Source organism: Carettochelys insculpta, chromosome 1 (assembly GCF_033958435.1).
Source record: "Carettochelys insculpta isolate YL-2023 chromosome 1, ASM3395843v1, whole genome shotgun sequence".
Lineage (NCBI taxonomy): Eukaryota > Metazoa > Chordata > Testudines > Carettochelyidae > Carettochelys > Carettochelys insculpta.
In genome coordinates, this window is record NC_134137.1 from 293,687,743 (window position 1) to 293,708,135 (window position 20,393).

Below are 20,393 nucleotides of genomic sequence, written 5' to 3' on the forward strand. Positions count from 1 at the left end.
GGCTTGTTCATTCTGCAATTCCCACATCTAACCTACTAAAGAACCTTAAAGCACGATCTAATGGAAAATAGCTTGTGTAAGTTTAGACACAGGACTTCATATAAAATATGAAGGCGTGTAACAGTCATATACAAAGAGGAGCTTTTACAATATGGAAACACTGAACTGTAAGGGTAGGTCTGCACAGCAAAGTTATTTGTTATTTTGAAGTAACTTTGCTAGCATATACACAATATAACTAGCATGTCTACAGAAGCGCGCCCCCTCCTTTAGGGAGGGGCATGTTAATGAGGGAGTTCAGAAGATAACAAGGCACTGCCATGAATATGCAGCACCTCCTTAGCCTAATGGCACCCAGGGTGCTTCGAAAGTGCTGCTTTTGAATTGCATGCCACCCATGTAGCCGGGGACCTTTCGAAAGGACACCCAGTCTTCAAAAGCCCCTTTTCCAAAACAAAATGGAAAGAAAGGGCTTTTGAAGACTGGGGGTCTTTCCAAAAGGCCCCCAGCTACACAGGTAGCATGTAATTTTAAAGCAGCACTTTCAAGTCACAGTGGCTGCTATTATGCTAATGAGGTGCTGCATATTCATGGTAGCACCTCATTAGCATCTTCTGAACTCCCTTATTAACATGCCCCTTCCTAAAGGAGGGGTGGGCTCATGAAGACACACCCCTGCTGTTTTGAAATAGGGCTACAGTCTTCCCACACCTTATGAGGGTAATTCGTTCCTGAAAAAACCCTCTTAGGGCAAATTCTCGTAAGTCAAAAATGTAATTACCATTAATTTCAATGGGAAAAATGTGTGTTCTTGAGCCCCAAAATGTACACCCATTTATGCTAACACCACCAAATCCCATTAAATCTGGTGCAACAGGGCAGAGCAGGGCATGGGGAGGCAGCCCGGCCTGAGCACAGCTTAGGTTAAATGGGTAGGGGGCACTGCTGGGGCTGGCTGCATGGGGAGCTAGGCAGGCACAGGGGGCCCCTGGCTGGCGAGGGGCAATGCCTCGCTCATGCAGGCGAGCCAGGCACTAAATGGGAGGGAGCACCGCAGACAGCAAGCGGCACCTGATGCACAGCTGTGCAGGGTGGGCAGTAGCAGCCCCCTAGCCGCCCAGGGAGTCAGCAGCAGCAGGGCTGTCTCGCAGAGCTGCATGATCTACAGCTGGGAGTCGGACAAGTCTACCTCCCCACACCAGACTCCCGCCCTCTTGCAGAGCGCCGCTGCCCCCCCCGCACAGCCTCTCCGTCAAGAGCAATGTGGCCAACTCCATCCCCTCAGTGCTTGTCTACCAGAGCCAGCTGCCTCCAAATCGGTCCTCGTAACTGCAAATGCCTCGTAAGCTGAAGTAGGGGGTATTAAATGAAACCCCTTGTAAAGCTGAATTCTCACAACTCAAATGGGCATATCTTGGGGTATGACTATTTCAAGACAAGCTCACTACTATTCCTCATGCAATCAGGTTTACCTATTTCAAAATAGCTCTAGTCCTTATCTACACAGCCCCTATTTTAAATAGCCATTGGACTCTAAGGCTTACTTCAAAAAAAAAAAAAAATAGGTTCTATTGTGTGTAGATGCTGTATTTTGAAATAGTTAAGCACTATTTCAAAAGGCATTGTGTGTGTGGTGGTGTTATTTCAGAATAAGCTGTTCTAGAATAGCTCTTCTACAATAGCTTATTTTGAAATCATGCTGCCGTGTAGACAAACCCGAAGATGCTTCAGAAGATTTGAGACCTCAGGCCGTGATTTCCAAATAGCCTCTAACTACAGTAGGAAGGGTTTGGTGGTTGCACTTCTACCTCTCCCTGAACAGAACAGATGATACCAGCCAAATGAGATTTTGGCTGGTATGTTAAATTTAAGCTATGACTATTAGAAGTTTGATTTCCATTTCCCCTTCCCCAACCTTGAGTGTATCTGCCATAAACTTCCCCCTTCTCTGCTGAAACACCTGTGACCAATCCATGAGTTAGTGAGCCAACAGACAAATGCCCAACTCAAACTCATTTTGGTTGATCCAGAAAAGAAATCCAAGATAAATGAGAGCTGGCCTCAGCACAAAAACAGCTGATGTGACTTAGGACAGTTATATGGCAACTCTTCAGCATTAAGGGGAAAAAAGGTTCACCTCAGGAGCACAGTTAGTAGACTTTAATATAACATCACTGAAATCCAGCACCAGTCCTAACTGAGGCATATTCTGCAGAAGCACTACCAGAAGCTGGACTAATCGATATTAAGTTTATGCTTAAGGCCTAAATTTCACCTGATCTTATACAGGCAATATGCACCTGAACATAAGTGAACAAATGTCTCTGAATAAAACACAAGATAGCATTCGCTAGGAGTAAGATCCTTTATTTCCATTAAACAGCTACAGAGAGGGAGTCATGCTAGTCTATATACTATCAAAACAAAAAAGCAGACAAGTAGCACTTTAAAGACTAACAAAATAATTTATTAGGGGAGCTTTTGTGGGACAGACCCACTTTTTCAGTCCATAGTCTGAAGTCAGGGGCTCGTTTGCATACTTGGCTTAATCTAATTCACTGCTTTCAAATACCTTTTTCCAGTTCTTTTCAAGGTGCATGATGCAGGAAAGTGTTAAGACACTTTTATTGGATATTATGCATTTCCAAGTATTGCTAACCTTCAGCATGCATCAAAATAGGAAGATTACTAGGTCTGAAAGATTGAGCTAAAACTGAAGTTGAGCTGATCTATATATTGCAGTGTTCTGCAACACTACAACAATCTTACCTCCTATTTCCTGCAGGTGGAGCAAAAACTATTCTGTAGTTATCTAGTGAAGCACATGCAAGCAAATGTGTACTTCATAACAAAGTTTCAAGCTTTAGAGTTTAATTGTGAGCTGAAATTAAGTTCGCATCCAAGATTCACTAGATTTCTATCCCCAAATCACTGTGAATAACCAGGGAATAATTTATTTTGATGTGCTTCTTGCACTTTTTTGCATGCTCACATAAAATGAAATCCAGTGAGAGTTTTCCCTACAATTGCTGCAAATAATGCAGAATTACACTCATCTTATTCTAATGGACAAGAATTTAGGGAAAGTTTTGTAAGTGTTTCTCTCTCTCCATTTTCCATACATTTAGAAATTGCTGGAGTGCATTTCCTAGTGTAAATTAATCCCCTTAAACATAGGGCTTCTAGTTTGCTAAATATCATTGCAACAGAGGAATGTATACCTTGCTGAAAGTCAAGTTTGCAGAGAAGGTGGCAGTCAGGTGCTTATCAGTAACAGAACTCTTGATATTTTATCAGATCTTCTACCACAGCAGTTCCCAAAGTGTGGTCTGTGGCCCAGTACCAGTCCTTGGAAAAATATACAAATATCACTACGTACTATTATTGTGAATAAAAGTGAAAATTTATTCATTTTTATATGTTTATATTTTTAGGCTGCAAAGAAAGGTACTAAAAAACAGGTCCCAACTATACGAAGCTTGGGAAACCCTGTTCTACCATGTCAAGACTCACTGTGTTTCAGGCACTCAAGTTTCTTAGCTGGCTAATCCTTTGCTACCATTGGAAACGCTTCCCTTTTGCAGCCATAGCCTGTTTTTATTTCCATCCCCCATAGTTAAAGAATAAAACCCTCTATTAATAAAGTGAAACCCTTAATTACTAAAGTGGCTTGCCAAGGACTTTTTTCTTAACTCAGATTTTTCTAACTGCTGTAAGATGTTTTGCATTCAGTTTTAAGTATACTAAAATGCCTAATTATACAGATCTGTGCAAGGGACATGTAACTTTTTCCTCTAAACGCAAATTATAGAGAAATCAAGATGTCAAGGGATCAAAGAGCGTTACTTGCTTTTGTCAGAAAATGAAGTTATCCTTTAAGGCTTGTTTTATGCAATAAAACAGCAACAATTAAACCAGGATTAAGAGTCCAGGTTTTAAAATGCAAATGACTAATTGAAGCCCAGGTTAAAGTGTTTGCTTACAATACTTAAGTATTTTAAATCTGTGGTTTAAAATTTCAAGAAGGTTGAAAATTCCCAGTGCAGACTATAGCCTGGGACAGACAGAATGCTTAAACCAGCTAGTTTCTAGTTTTGTTCAAGGAGATACACATAAGGGTTATGCTCATGTCAATATGCAGCAGTATCTCAGCTCATTTCATAGAATACTAGGACTGGGAGGGACCTCAAGAGGCCATCAAGTCCAGCCCCCTGCCCTCATGACAGGACCAAGTACAGTCTAAACCATCCCCGATGGACATCTAACGTTCTTAAATATCTCCAGCAATTGAGATTCCACAACCTCCCTTGGCAATTTATTCCAATGTTTGGCCACCCTGACAGTTAGGAATTTTCCTAATGTCCAACCTAAACCTCCCTCGCTGCAGTTTAAGTCCATTGCCTCTTGTTCTATCCTCAGAGGCCAAGAAGAACAAGTTCTCTCCCTCTTCATGACACCCTACTAGATACTTGAAAACCTCTATCATGTCCCCCCTTAATCTTCTCTTTTCCAAGCTAAACAAGACCACTTCTTTCAGCCTCTCTTCATAGGTCACATTCTCCAGACCTTTAATTGTTCTTGTTGCTCTTTTCTGGACCCTCTCTAATTTCTCCACATCTTTCTTGAACTGCCATGCCCAGAACTGGACACAATACTCCAGCTGAGGCCTCACCAGCAGAAAGCAGAGCTGGAGAATGACTTCTCATGTCTTGTTCACAATACACCTGTTAATGCATCCCAGAATCATGTCTGCTTTTTTTGCAACAGCATCGAACTGTTGACTCATTTAGCTTGTGGTCCACTATAACCCCTAGATCCCTTTCTGCTGTAGTCATTCCTAGACAGTCTCTTCCCATTCTGTATGTTTCACATTCATGGTTCCTTCTTAAGTGGAGCACTTTGCATTTGTCCTTACAAAACTTCATCCTGTTTACCTCAGACCATTTCTCCAATTTATCCAGATCATTTTGAATTATGACCCTGTCTTCCAAAGCAGCTGCAACCCCTCACAGCTTGGTATCATCTGCCAAGTGATTAGGCATACCTTCTATGCCATATATAAATCATTGATGAAGATATTGAACAGAACTGGTCCTAAAACAGACCCCTGAGGAACCCCACTTGTTATACTTTTCCAGCAGGCTTGAGAACCATTGACAACTACTCTGAGTATGGTTATCCAACCAGTTATGCACCCACCTTATAGTAGCCTCATCCAAGTTGTATCTGGTTAGTTTATTGATAAGAATACCATGCAAGACTGTATGAAATGCTTTAGTAAAGTCTCGGTATACCACATCCACTGCTTCCCCCATCCACAAGGCTCAATGCCCTATCAAAGAAAGCTACCAGATTGGTTTGACATGATTTGTTCTTTACAAAATCCACACTGGCTGTTCCCTATCACCTTACCACTTAAGTGCTTGCAGATGATTTCTTTAATTACCTGCTCCATTATCTTTCCTGGCACAGAAGTTAAGCTGACTGGCCTGTCGTTTCCTGGGTTATTGTTATTCCCCTTTTTTATAGATGGACATTATATTTGCCCTTTTCCAGTCTTCTGTAATCTCTCCTGTCTCCCATGATTTTCCAAAAATGATAGCTAAAGGCTGAGATACCTCCTCCATCAGGTCCTTGAGTATTCTAGGATGCATTACATCAGGCCCTGGTGACTTGCAGACATCTAAGTGATATTTAACTTTATTTCAACTTCTAACCCTACCCCTTTCCCACTAGCATTCACAATGTTAAGCATTCCTTCTTCATACTTCTCAGTGAAGACTGAAATAAAGATGTCATTAAGCACCTCTGCCATTCCCAAGCTCCCTGTTACTGTTTCTCCCTCCTCACTGAGCAGTGGCCCTATCCTATCCCTAGTCTTCCTCTGGTTTCTAGAGAATTTATAAAAAAAAGCCCTGTTTCCCCTTATGCCTGTAGCTAGTCTGAACTCATTTTGTGCTTTAGCCTTTCTAATCTTGCTTCTGCCTTCTTGTGTTGTTTGCCTACATTCAGCCTTTGTAATCTGTCCTTGTTTCCATTTTTTATATGATTCCTTTTTTATTTTGGGATCATGCAAGATCTCCTGGTTGAGCCAAAGCAGACTGCCATAGTTTCTATCTTTCCTATGCAGCTGGCTACCTTGCTTTTGGGCCCTTAATAATGTCCCTTTGAAAAACTGCCAACTCTCCTCAGTTGTTTTTCCCCTCAGTTTTGCTTCCCATGGGACCTTACCTACCATCTCTGAGTTTACCAAATCTGCCCTCCTAAAATCCATCATCTCTATTTTGCTGTTTTCCCTTCTACCCTTCCTTAGAATTGTGAGCTCTATGATTTCATGATCACTTTCACCCAATCTGCCTTCCACTTTCAAATTCTCAACCAACTCCTATTTGTTAAAATCAAATCTAGAACAGCTTCCCCCGGCAGCTTTTTCAACCTTTTGGAATAAAAAAAAAAAAAAAAGTGTCTCAAATACAATCCAAGAGCTTATTGGATAGTCTGTGCCCTGCTCTATTAGCTTCCCAACATATATCTGGATAGTTGAAGTCCCCCATCACCACCAAATCCTGGGCCCTGCATGACTCGATTAGTTGTTTAAAAAGCCTCACCCACCTCTTCCACCTGGGTAGACTGCCTGTATTAGACCACTTGCAGGACATCACCCTTGTTTTTTACCCCTCTTACTCTAACTCGGAGATTCTGAACACATCCATCTATGTCCATCTGCACCTCAGTCCACTTGTTTACATTTTTAATATATAAGGCAACACTGCCTCCCTTTCTTCCCCATCTAGCCTTCGTAAGCAGGCTGTACCCTTCAATACCAACATATCAATCATGTGTATTATCCCACCAAGTTTCTGTGATAGCAATGTCAGTTGTATTTATGTATGAGCACTTCCAGTTCTTCCTGCTTATTACCCATACTTCTTGCATTTATATATAGGCATCTAAGATATTGATCTGATCTTCTCTGTTTTGACCTAACCCTCTTCTTACTCTGCCATTGTAGCCCATGCTCCCTCCAATTTCTGAGGCATCTCCCAGGTTTCCATGTTCTCCACTTACCCGCAGGCTTTGCTCCCCTGTCCCTGTCAAACCTAGTTTAAAGCCCTCCTCACTAGGTGTAGCCAGACAGAGTCTCCCCCTTACAAGCCAGCTTGCTTGTTGCCCCTGCCACTGAGGAGCACACAGGGCACGGAAACGGCTGCTGACAGCACAGTCTTTGATGCCCTCATTGAGGCCCAGATATGCTGGCTTATCGTGACCCTGAGAAGCAGAAAGTACAGCTAGAAGGCTAACAGGCCAGACTGTCAACATGAGAGGGGGGGTGAACCCTCAAGAAATCACCCCAGCTGGCATTGATCAATATGATGCACACACACACAATCACTCAGAAGGGGACGTGCCCCGCCCGCACAAAAGAATGTCCTGTACTCCTAAATTGTTTATCTCTTGTCTTACAAGTGCAAACTAAGTAGAAATGCCCTTGTAACAAACTGGAGTCACAAAGACAGACCAGTATGATCTGGCACCATAGATAAGAAAGAGAATACATAACCCAAAAGGGGTATAAAAGATGGGTCCAGCAGAACTCTAACTTCCTGCTGGTCGGGTCAGGTGATTGCCTCCCGAGGTCCACTACTGGGGACGCCCAACCTCGTATTCGTCTTTCCGCGGAATTGAGTGACCGATCCGGCTTGGCTACGCTGGTATCGAGAGACGCAGAGAGGGTAAGATACACCCATGCTAGGTCTCTGACTTTTTTTGTGCACAGCTAAAGAATTAGAGCTCTGTAACTAGATGTCATTGTGCCAAGATATCATTGTGTTAGATGGTAACAGATATCTTTGTATTGGATTGTAACGTAACTTGTTAACACCTGTACTTTGCTAGCATATAAGAAGTAAACAATAGCCTTTTGTAACCGCACGCTTATAACTGTAGCTTAAATAAACTTGTAACTAGTTAAGCTCTGAGCCTAAGTATTTTGTTAACCCTTTTGTCACTGCAACACAGCCGGCACAACAAAAGAACTTTAACCATTTGGTTACAACAGCCTGGCCGTGGGTGAGTGTGCTAGGAGCTGCCTGCTCTAACAGTAAAAAACTGGGTTGCTTAGGACCCAGGGGAGTCCGTCAGCCTGTCTTGGCTGCTTGCAGCGACGAGCTCTCTGCTCTTGTAGTTTTAAACTTGGATGATAACAAGGGCATAGTTGGTACCTCACCGCACATTACCTGGCCACCGGCTAACACTAGGTTAGCCAGTTTGTGTCCAAATACAGTCTTTCCCCTCCTTGAAAGGTGAATGCCATCTCTGCCTAGCAGTCCTTCCTGGAATAGCATCCTGTGGTTGAGGAAACCAAAGCCTTCCTGGTGACACCATCTTCGAAGCCAGACATTCACCTCTAGGATGCACCTGTCTCTGCCTGGGCCCCTACCACTGAGGCAGGATTGAGGAGAATACCACCTGTGCCCCCAGAGCCCTGAAGTCACTCTTGACCTGCTCAGTGTCACACCTTGCCGTATCATTAGTGTCCACATGTATGAGAAGCGTGCGATAGTAGTCAGAAGGCCAGATAATCCTCAACAACGTTTCCGTAAAGTCTCAAATATGGGCCCCTGACAGGCAGCACACCTCCTGAGATGAAGTGTGAGGGCAACAGATGGGCACCTCCATCCCCCTCAGAAGAGAGTCCCTGACCACCACTATACATTTCCTCCTTGCAGTTGTGGCAGCAGACTTCCCAGCTTTGGGGGTATGAGGAGCCTCCTCTGCTGTACGGAGCAATTCTTTGTCTCCTGTATCAAATACAGCATAATGGTTTCCTAGTTCTACCATGGGAGGGTTTGGAGCAAGGGGTGGAGCACTGCCTACTGCCAGAAGTAACAAGCTGCCTGTGTCCACCCTGATCTATCTCCTCCTTCACCAATGGTTTATCAGCTGTCCTGTGTACTGGGACAGTTACTTCAGCTGTCTCCACATGAATGCTATCCAGGAACTGCTCATGGAGTCTGATACTCCTCAGCCTAGCTACTGCCTCCTGCAGCTCTCCCGCTCTGAGAGATTCCACCAGCAGGCACTTTTCACACTAGATGGCACCCCCCAGCCTGGATATCAGTAAGTGGGAATTGCAAGCCACAGTCCCTGCAAAGCCACATCAGGATCTGGGTAGAGGCATCCATGGTCAAGCAGTCTGTCTGGCTACAGGGACAGGTGGAGGAGACAGTGGTGCTGGCACAGGTGTTGCAGGTCTTCCTACCCATCATAAGCCTCCCTCTTGTCAAGCTCCCTCAAACTCCCTTGTCTGCTTTGCTCCCCTGGTCATCCTTGCCTCTGGCTTTTTAGAATTTAAAATAGTGAGGGGGGAGGGGAGATTTTAGCAGGAGGAAGAGAACAGACTATCTTAGACAAGGGAGAGATGCTGGATGAGTGTACAGCAGAGGCAGGCACAAATACAGCCCACAGGCCAGATCTAGACTCCCATGCCTTTGGGTTCAACCCACCATAACGCTCAAGCAGGCTCCCTGCCAACCTCAGCCCCAGGCTGCTCAAAGCAGCTGTGGCATGTCCCCCTCTACACCAGCTGCTCTTTGTGGGAGGAAGGAGGACTTCACATACCACCTCCAACCCCAGAACTATACTCACATTAGAAGCCAGCCAATGGCAGCAGCAAGGGTTATGCTAGAGATGGGGGCAGTGCAAGAAGTTTCTGTTATTCCTGTTTTGAGCAGCTTGAGGCTGTAGCAGACAGGAAGACTACCTAAGGGTCATATTGGGCTGCTGGCTAGGAGCCACCTAGGTAAGTGCCTCCTGGCCAGAGCCTACATCTAGCACTCTAACTCATGCACCCTAATTTCCTGGCCCAGGTCACCACCCAAAGCCACTGCACTTCCTTCCCCCAGGTCATAGCTCCCTCTTTTACCCAAACTCCCTCAGATTGCACACCCTTTCCTGCACTCTAGTCTCCTACCCCAAGCTCCCTTCTGTCCCCTCAAACTCCACACCCCCTCCATAGAAAAGTGTGGCCCTTGACCATTCACCAAAATCTTAAAGTGGCCCCAAATCAAAAGTTAAGCCCACCCCTTGAACCTCTGAGCCTTCATCCACCAAAATGCATCAATCTGCTGTAAGCCAAAAAAGGTGCATGTAGGTAAACTTGAAATATTTGAGACAAGCACAACTTCAATTTGGTCTCTATGCTTCCTTAAATCAACTACGAAGGTCCAGAGCAGCTATCAGCTCTTGAGGATAACTGGATTAATGGCAAAAAACAACCCACAGAACGGCTGTCAAACTCTGTTTCCAAAAACACTGATATAAGAACTGGTTTGACAAGGACAAAGATGTTCAAGTTCTTGATAAGATGCATGTGACACACCTGGCATGGATCAATGATAAAGAAAATGCATGCAGGAAATCTGCATATATTCGAGCTAAGCAGGAGGCACAAGTCAAATTACAGCAAATTAAAGAAAACTGGTGGAAACAAGACAGTTAAGTTCAGGGTGCAGCCAGCAGACATGATTTTACAAGTATTCTATGAGGGGCTGAAAGCAGTCTACGGTCCACTGTAATATGATAGGGTTTCTCAGCACAGCTACAAAAAAAAAAAAAAAAAAAAATCAGTCCAGGGTATTTTTGCTTAAACCTGGGCCACTTACAGCACCAGTCTGTATTTCCTTCTTGCTAAGACAAACCCAATCAGCCACAATACCTCTGCCAGGCCCACTGGCCCGCCAGAAGCCATTCAAACAAACCCAGACTTCCCAGCTGCTATACCAGCCCAAGCCAACAACCCACAACTTAGGCGAGAGGTTTTTGAAACCTATCTAATCAATACCACACAGGTTCTCCCAGGCCCCAAAGGGTCCAGTCACAGTCCCTAGTCAACATATACTTGTATCTTACCCAAAAAGCCATGCTTACTCAATCCTTCAGATCTAACGCACTGAAAAGTTTATTAGCAAAGAAAAAACAGGGCTAGAGAAAAATTAATACTTTGTATACATCAATTACAGCTATTGATGCAGACCAGCAATGTTATATGCTGATTCTTGAAAGTCTCGAAGTACTTGAGGATGGTAGAAGTTCCACTATTTCAGAAGCATACTATCCAACGTAAAAGTGGACGATACTGCATATGCTCAATCAGCCCAAGCCAGCACTGCCATTGGAAGACTGGCCAAACACCGACGGAATGACCATTGTGTTAAAAAGCTATTTTGGTATGGAGTTTCAGGCTATTATCCTGAATATCCTGCTGTATAGCTCAGTCATGGACAATATATAACCCCCATGTTTTGAAACTATCAGTTCCACATGGGCCGAGGAAGACTGGCCAGTGAATTGGTCGGACAAAATTCCTAAGCTGTGTGGTATGATAGGCAGGGAAGCAATACTTGACAGTTTCACTGAATTGGTCGTGTTTAAGCATGGATGATACATGGATACCAAACATGGTCTTTTATGGCCAGCTTGCTCATGGAAAGCTCTCTACTGGTGGTCAGTATAAGTGCTATGAAGACTTCTTAAAGGCATGCTGCATATTTCCCAGTTATCTGACAGTCTAGCTCAGGACAGATTGTTCTAGTGGCAAATCTTTGTACAGGCTCTCAAATGCTTCCAGAGTCAACTTATCTGGACATTACAGGAAAAACAGGTTCCAAAAAGAATGTACAGAACCCACGGTTGGTGGATTTGCGTTTGGCATCTATCGGTTCTGCCATTCAAGGATTGGTTTAGTTGCTCACCAAAAGCATCACAGAAGACAAGATCTGTCAATCGATAGTTGAGTCCACACTATTTTAGCTAGAAACTAGAGCAGCAAATCTAGTTATGAAGTAGGCATTACTTTAGTATGCTAAGATTCTTCTTGTAGCATTTCTGCAGACTAAAGATACAGCTAAAATCTAGAACCATATTTAATTAGCATTTGTAACTTGTAGTTAGTAGTTGGCAACTGGCTAGGCACATTTAAACTTTGTTACCAGTTTAAAGAAAATCCTTATTTGCCTTAAAATTGTAAAGTTACTGAAAAGAACAGTCTGTTTGTTCCTCAAAACTTAGGTCTCTAAATTTGGATTCCGAAGAAAAGTGTGGGTTGTCTCCAACTTCTTTTATTGATGAATGGCCAACACCACTTCTACTGTTGAAATCAAGTCCCTTTTTAAAGTCCCGCCACTATTGGTATTCACCACATTACACTTACAATTTCTGTTTAACTCACTGTATAGGACAGGGGTGACGAATTTTGCATTGGGGCTACGCAAAAGTGAGAAGCAAAAGAATAATTTAATCTAACCACCACGTGGTGTCAGTTGAGACCCTTTACTCCCTGTGGGGCTGGAGCATAAAGAGGAGGAGGAGGGCTAAGGTTTTAGGTTCCTCCTAAGCCCGATTAACTCCTCCGGGGACACAGGGAAAGTAGATTTTGTGGTCTCCTCTAGGCTCCGGGGTAGGGCCAAAAATGAGGGATTCAATGTGTGGGAGTGACCTGGGGTGGGCAGGAGGTAGGATGCAAGAGTGAAGGGTCTTGGCAGGATGTGGAAGTGCGTACCTGTGCAGCTCCACAGGGCACATGTAGTTCCAGCCTCCTCTTCTTCCCTCAGCCCCCCAAGTGGCCGCAATTCCAGACAACAACGAGAGCAGCAGGAGAAACCTTTAGGTGAGCAAGGGTGGAAGGGGAACAGCAGTGTGTGAAGCTGCTTCCTTCCCTGCCAGGTAGAGCCTACAGACTGCAGCCAGCTCCAGCCTGCCCCATGACCATGAGGCTCAGGGCTCTACCTCCCACCAAAACAGCAGGGAGCTGGTGCTCCCATTCACATGGGAGGGGCAGGGAGGGACAGAACAGAGACTGATGCTGTGGGGCTGGAGCACCAGCACTGGTTCCCCACTGCTGTGGAGAAGAGAGCAAGCTGCAATCCAGATCCGGGCAAGCCAAAGGTTTCTCACCCCAGTATAGGGTATTGGAGAAATTTTAAGGTGCAGTACGTTTAGCAACTGTACACAACAAAATATTCACTCTCAAAGCCTGAACAGAAAAGTTTTAGATTCTAAGCCACTGACTCTACATGGTCTTCTCACACAAGTTTGTCAACAGATTAATCAAAACAAAAAGCAGTCAAGTAGCACTTTAAAGACTAGCAAAATAGTTTATTAGGTGAGCTTTTGTGGGACAGACCCACTTAAGTGGGTCTGTCCCACAAAAGCTCACCTAATAAACTATTTTGCTAGTCTTTAAAGTGCTACTTGACTGCTTTTTGTTTTGATTAGCGTATAGACTAGCACAGCTCCCTCTGTTACCAAAACATTAATCTGTTTAGTATTCAGTTTTTGGGGTTTTTTTTTTTTTTGTAGTATTTGAATAGAAACTCTGCCCTAAACTTGAGGCAAAAGGTGAATTACTCAAATATTTTCTCACTACTTTGTCAGGAATTTGAATTGGTGTTCCTCAGTTTACAGTAAACTAAGGATCCCTTTCCTTCCAAGTATCATTACTTTCTTAAAGACACTCTTTACATGCCACATTCTTTAAAAATTCACTAAGCCTACAAAAAAAAAAAAAAAAAAAAAAAAAAAAAAAACAGGTTTCAGGCTAAATTGACCATAACCTGTTTAAGTCACACTGATAGCCTTATAATTTTTTTGGAGTTTGCGATTCACTGGTGTTTTGGCAAGTTAAATGGCGAAAAGTGGTAGGATTTAAAAAAAAAATTGCTAACAGAATGTGAGAGAGGCTATGTTTACCTCTTCATAAACCTCTCTGACTGCAGCACCTCCTGGCTCCTCCTCTGGCTCCATTCCTCCACCAGGTACTATCCACTGATCTGGATACCGACTACTGCTCACTAACAGCACCTGAAAGTACAAACAATTAAAACAGTCACTTCAAGATAAACTGAAGACAGTCTGAAGACTAATGACCATTTTCCAACCAGTGCACTTGTTCACAATGCCAAATGGATTATAGCCTTCAAAATGTAAATTTTTAAAATTAGAAATCACAACCTGCAGCTAGGTTTACATGTGAAGCACCAACTCTTCCAAAAGCCTTAAGATAAATACACTCACCCTCACTATCTGCTTGTAGGTGAAAACTCCTAAGAGGGACACTAAATTACCATTAAATACACATTAGTCTGATTGGTTCCCAGTGCTCCTAATTGGGGGAAGGCAAGGCAGCATGTGGTGCTGCTTTTGAAGAGTAAGTGAACCTTGCATGGGGGTGGGGTTGGAAAAGGTTAAAGGCCAGGGGCAGTTTGGCACCATGAGCAGGAGCCACAGGTTGCAAACCTCTGACAAAGGGATACCTTTCTAGATTGCTGATGAGGCTTTTGTTTAAAAAAGCCATGCAATTAGAAGTCAAAATTTGAGAGCTATTGCCCTAAAAATTTTTATAACATTGCCTTTGATGATTTAATGATGCAACTTCACTGGATCACGTTGTCCAAGTTAGAGAAATAAAAAAAACCAAGAAACAGAAGTTAGTTTTTTGAATAAAAAGCAAAAAACTAATTCAAAATATTAATAAATTGGGAGAAACCTATATAAAATGTGTTTTGTCTTCATGTTTCACCATCTATTTTGCATTGAAGTTGGAAAGCACATTTTTGCAAAGTTTTAGTAATCTTATCAAATCTATTATACCTAAGTGCCTAGGAGCTGAAGTCAGGCAGGACTTCACCGTGCAATGCACTGTATAAACAAAAGGTTGCCTTCTACTTCCAAATAGCCTTATTGTTTTAACTATTACCACAACAGAATTGTGGCATAGTGCAGTTCCTACTGTTAGGCAATAACTCATTTAATATATTTTCCATCTATCCAAGAATGTACTCAAGTTAGATGTTACAACTAAATAATGTAATACAGGAAAGAAGACCCTGAACATGTAACTAACAACAAAAAAGCAGTCCAGTAGTGCTTTGAAGACTAACAAAATAATTCAGTTATGAGCTCTCGTGGGACAGGCCCACTGCTTCAGATCATAGCCATACCTGAACAGACTCAATATTTACACCACAGAGAACCAACACATAGTAATCAAGGTTGACAAATCAGAACATAATCAAGGTAAGCAAATTAGAGAGCAGAGGGGCAGAAAGGGTGGGGGAGTCAAGAATTAGATAAAGCCAAGTATTATGTAGCCAAGTATGGCTTTATCTAATTCTTGACTCTTCCCCTGCTACCCTGCCTTCTGCCCCTCTTGCTCTCTGATTTGCTTACCTTGACTACTTTGAAGCCATAGAAAACCAAACATAGTAAACAAGGCTGACAAAATCAGAAAGAGAGTTTGTTTGAGTATGGCTATGATCTGAAGCAGTGGGTCTGTCCCACAAAAGCTCATCATCTAATAAATGTTGTTAGTCTAAAGTGCTACTGGACTGATTTTTTGTTTTGATGGTATATAGAGTAGCATGACTATTTCTGTTACTATTCTAATCAGAAGAATGTCTACAATTTGTAAGATTACTGTATCTGCAGTCATTTCAGCTCTAGCAGATTTTAACAGTAGGTCAGTACGGAGCTTTTTGGAAGTTAGCACAAGATAGCTTGTGCAATCCCTTTTCCCATTATGAAATGCTTTTTCCTTTTTAAAAGATGGAAAGGAATGCAAATGCTCCTCTAATAATGAAGCCAATAATTGCAAAACACAAAAATGTGTTTGACTGAAAATTCAGATCCACTACATAATTGCTCACTTTAGCTATGCTAGATAATTGGATAACTTTGGCCTTACTGAGGGATTGGCCAGCAAAGGGAGGGGATGAGAGCCATTTCACAGAACAAAAATAAAATCAATATGAAAATTAACCTCTTTGGAACCAGATATTAAACAGGACAGTGCAACAACAAAGGTGGTTCAGATCTGAACTCCCAGAAGGAAACCTGTATTAATTTCCATGTATTTTCCAGTATTTCTACCACTGGATGACATTTTCCCATTATCACCCAATGGATTTTTACATGGCAGAACTAGCTTACATTTTAATACTTAGGCAAACACTAAATCTTGATTTGAGTGAGTTATTATAACAGTACAAAGCTTTACAATAACTCCTGTGCTCCAGTTACTGGTGGTATAGTAGCACTAAGTTGCACTCTTTCCACAGCAGGGAAGAGCACCCACTGCTTAGTGGGCCTCTGAAGAGAACCCAGTCACTTGTATACTACCCAGAATATTTTGCAGCTTACTTTTCTTAGCATAGCAGTTTAAAACCTAAAACTATTGGTAAGATCAATTATTTACAATTGCTTATGCGGTTGCCTATATGGATCAATATTCTACACTGCTCCCAACTCCTCCTGAATCAGGAATCCATTGTAAGAGGACTATTTGGGGGGGGGGGGGGGGCGGGAGGGAGAATACAGATTATAGGGAACCTTCAAAAGCTAATAATGTGAATAAAAAAAAAAAAAAAAAAACAAACACCTAGGTTTCCAAAGGAAATTACAAAGGCAAATATCGCTTAAGGTGACTCACGGAACAATGTCCTTTTAGGAGAGTATTACCACGATCAATCTGCTCTAGATGCTAACTACAAATGTAATGTTGTTTAAGTATGTCAATATACATACAGGTAGTCAATAAGCCTCTCAGGGGAAAAGTTTTTAGAAGACAAAGATAGCTGTCCTAACAAGTAAAGTCTACTCCCGAAGGAATTCTGTACCAAAAAAAATTGTAAAAAAGTCTGCACGCTATTTTAAAATACTGCAGTTTTATTGTTAAAATATATAGTCACACCAGCTACAATTATTTTGGCAGCTTATTACAAAATAAACATCAGCAAGTATGTCTTTAACAAAGATTTCTTCCTGCCTCCCACTCCCAAAGAAAAAAAAAAAAGAATCAAAACAAAAAAGCAATCCAGTAGCACTTTAAAGACTAAAAATAATTTACTAGGTGATGAGCTTTTGTGGGACAGACCCACTTCAAGAAAGCTCATTGCCTAATAAATTATTTTTAGTCTTTCAAGGTCTACTGGACTACTTTTTTGTTGTGATAGTATTTAGACTAGCACAGCTATTTCTCTGTTACAACCTAGTTCCTGTTTCTCTGTTATGCTTTTTGTTGGTGGCTCACATGTGCCAGTTGGGCACATTTTTGTCCTTGGAGAAACTACCCTTACTGTCTCATACACCTGGCCCACTAGTTACCAGCCATAAAGCATCCCCTGGCTCAGACACAGACCCTCCATCACATCCCACTTCCAGCTCAGGCATCCAGAAAGACAGAAGGAAGCCAGCTTGACGCTGGGTCCTGGGCTCATACAGAGCCACTCCTCCCATCAGGACACACTGGGAATCATAGCTGCCAGCACACTCCAGCTTCCTTTCCTCAATAGTATCCTGTATTTGCAAGCCACAGAGCCAGGCTCTGGTGGGTCCAGCTGCTCCTAGCAGCAGTTGTCTGGCACCAACTCTGCAGGGAAAAAAAAAGTGAAATTCTGTGCAAATTCTTCATTGCGCAGTGGCACATAAGTCCCCTAGGAGTGAGTCTCACTAAAACTGTTGAAGCTATTTTAGACCTGAAGAAACAAGAAAGGAACAGTGGCAGTTTACCAAATTTCACCTACAACAAGATACCTCTATGTTTTCTTTAGTTAACACATCTGCCTGAATCTATAGCCTGAAAAAAATATGAATGGTTCCACCATTAGTTTACCATTAATTAATTAGGAACATCTTTGCTTGCATTTAAAACTTACAATTACAAAACATACAACAAAAACAAAAAACTTAAGCTTTTTCTTAGAAGTTGACACCTTCAGAAAGAGTACCAGCCCATGTCAGACAGTTTTACCTCCTGGGCTTGTCAATGTGCTCAAGCAACAGTCTTTCAAGCCAGCAGTCAGTGTTTACTACTCAATACTTGGGTGAAAGCCAACTCATTCCAAGTGCCACAAACTGACTTTGAAAATTTCATGAGATACAAAAACAAGAGGTGATCATGCAGAGGCAGATGGGAGAAGGCTATGCAATCAGGTGGTGGAATATTGAATATATCCAAAGCAAGTGGCTTTGGATATATTCAGAAATCTCTCATTTTACTAATAATTCCAAAGTTCAGAAAGTCACCTCTAAGAGTTCACAGAAATGCGAACTCAGTTGGAAAGACTAAATAGGACAAATATGCAGAAAACAAAGATGGCAATAGCCCTTCTAAACATAGCTAGTAGTTGTTCAGAGATCAGCCAAGCTTTACAAAGGACATCAGATACAGGAGTCCTTATGAAAAGCTCTTCTCAAACGAAGATCATAGAATTGTAGAACTGGAAGGAGCCTCAAGAGGTCACTGAGTCCAGCCCCATGCCCAAACATCATCAACCCTAATTAAATTATCCCTGGTTGACAGAGTCCTAGTTGGGACTTAAAAGCTTCAGGCATAGGGATTCCACCCTCCCCCTCACTCTAGGTAATGGACTCCAGTGCTTTACCACCCTCCTAGTGAAACATGTTTTCCTAATATCCAGACCTCCCAAACTGTAATTTGAGATCATTGCTCCTTGTTCTGACATCCCCCATTGAGAGCAGCCTCCCCTCCATCCTCCTTAGAATCCTCCCTTCAGGACGTTGAAGGCTACTATCTAACTAGAAGCAGAGTTCCCTTTCATCCGCCATCCTTTGGGACCTCAAACTGCTTAACCCTGATTGCCCAATCAGTTCAAGAAGTTCACAGTACACTCGTCTCAGCATACAAGCACAATTAGTTCCCAACTTTCTGGTCATAGGTGAGAACTCGTAAGAGGGACACTAAATTACCATTAAAGACACACTGAAGTGTCTGATTGGTTCCTAGTGCTCCTAACTTGGGGAAGGAGTGGCAGCAGGTCCGCTGCTTTGGAAAGGTGAAGTGAACCTTGTATTGTGAAGGGTTAAAAGCTAGGAGCAGTTTGGGGCCATGAGCAGGAGGGAGGGTTAAAATCTGGTGGGGGGTTGGGTCTATGGGGGTAGGGGTGTTCAGACTGCCACACTTTGGGGCCACAGGCCCAGCACGAGGAGGTGTCAGGCTGCAGGAGGCACAGGTGGCAGGGAGGTCTGGCTGCTGTGGTTTGGTGCTGTGGAACCAGCAGGGTGCTCAGGCTCTGGCTCTGCGTGTGTGCATGCATGCTCTGGCTGCCACAGTTAGGGGCCATGGGAAGGGGGCCAATCAGGCTGCTGCAGTATTGAGCCACAGGGCAGGGAGTCAGACTGAGGGGCTGGAACTGTGGGGAGGAGGTTACGCTCATATTAGTGGGGGGAGAGGGTTCACTTGTTGAGTGAACTAAGGGAGGCATGTGTCTCCCTTGTTTAAGCAAGTACTTGTAAATAAAGTACTCATTTAAACGAGGCATGAGCATATCTCCATTTGGTATCAAACAGCCATCTTTCAGTGGCTCATCTTTTTATCCAAGAAATCCTGGAACATATATCAGACCCCATCATGATTAAGGGTACCTGACTAACCTTCTGGGTCATTAAATCTTTGTGAACTAAACAGAATTGGTATGGGAAGGGCAAACAGTGTACTCTCCTCCTCTGCCATCCTCAAGGAAACTGCCATATGAAAAGGCAGTAGAGCCCAATATCAGAGGGCACTCATTATGGGTCATCAAATCTGATGGTGTAGAACCATCCTGCAGAGAAATCTGCCTGTCAGAATTATAATAAAACTCTCACATCCAGCAGCCCTGGGATCAGGAGGGTGCTGAATATAGAGAGATATACTGAGCAACACTTAACACTAAGCAAAAACAAGATTAGATATTAAGTAACAAAAGGTATGCAGAGTTTACTTTATTTACCAATGGTAGTATTGTATACTGTATTTGCTTTCACTATATGTATGGAAAATAAAAAGTGTAGTTATTGTTATAGTGCCAGTTATTTAAGAGTTCAAGATGACAGAATGCCCGATATGAAAGAGCTCACAAGTAAGAGATTCCTATTGACTGAGTCTTCCCTTACCCGCAAACTTTTGGTGTTGAAGCAGTCACCATGTTGGAAACAATCATACCTCTTTTTACCCATTCTCCCTTGGTTCCAAAATCATGTCACTTGAGGGCACCTCAAAATTGCTGTAAAGTATTTACATCAACATTAAGACAGAAGAGTGCTCAGTGACAACAACATTTACCTAACACCATTAGCAGAAGATTCAGGGAGTGGGAATATTCTTATGCACTGGAACTTGCTTCACAGGACATTGAAACCCGATTTCAAGGCATCTCTAGCTATACAGTGTCTGGCTGCTGATGCTGGACTCAGCATCAAGGTCCGATCCAGTCCAATGCCAATCGGCCAAGTCTACACTTAAAACAGTAAAGCCATGCTCAAATGGTTGAAGTGCAACTTTAAAACCCTAGATGACTAACAATAAATGCTAAGCACGGCTGACATTCCACAACTTT

General features: G+C 42.8%; 1 protein-coding gene across 2 annotated transcripts in view; it reads right to left on the reverse strand.

Moving 5' to 3' along the window:
* The window catches only part of NUDT4 (nudix hydrolase 4), a 58,095-nt gene that overhangs the window by 22,107 nt on the left and 15,595 nt on the right, over positions 1-20,393 (reverse strand). For both annotated transcript variants that reach the window (XM_075011936.1, XM_075011945.1), the window contains exon 2: positions 13,750-13,860. In XM_075011936.1, the coding sequence (XP_074868037.1) occupies positions 13,750-13,860 (111 nt within the window). The remainder of the gene's footprint in view (positions 1-13,749; positions 13,861-20,393) is intronic.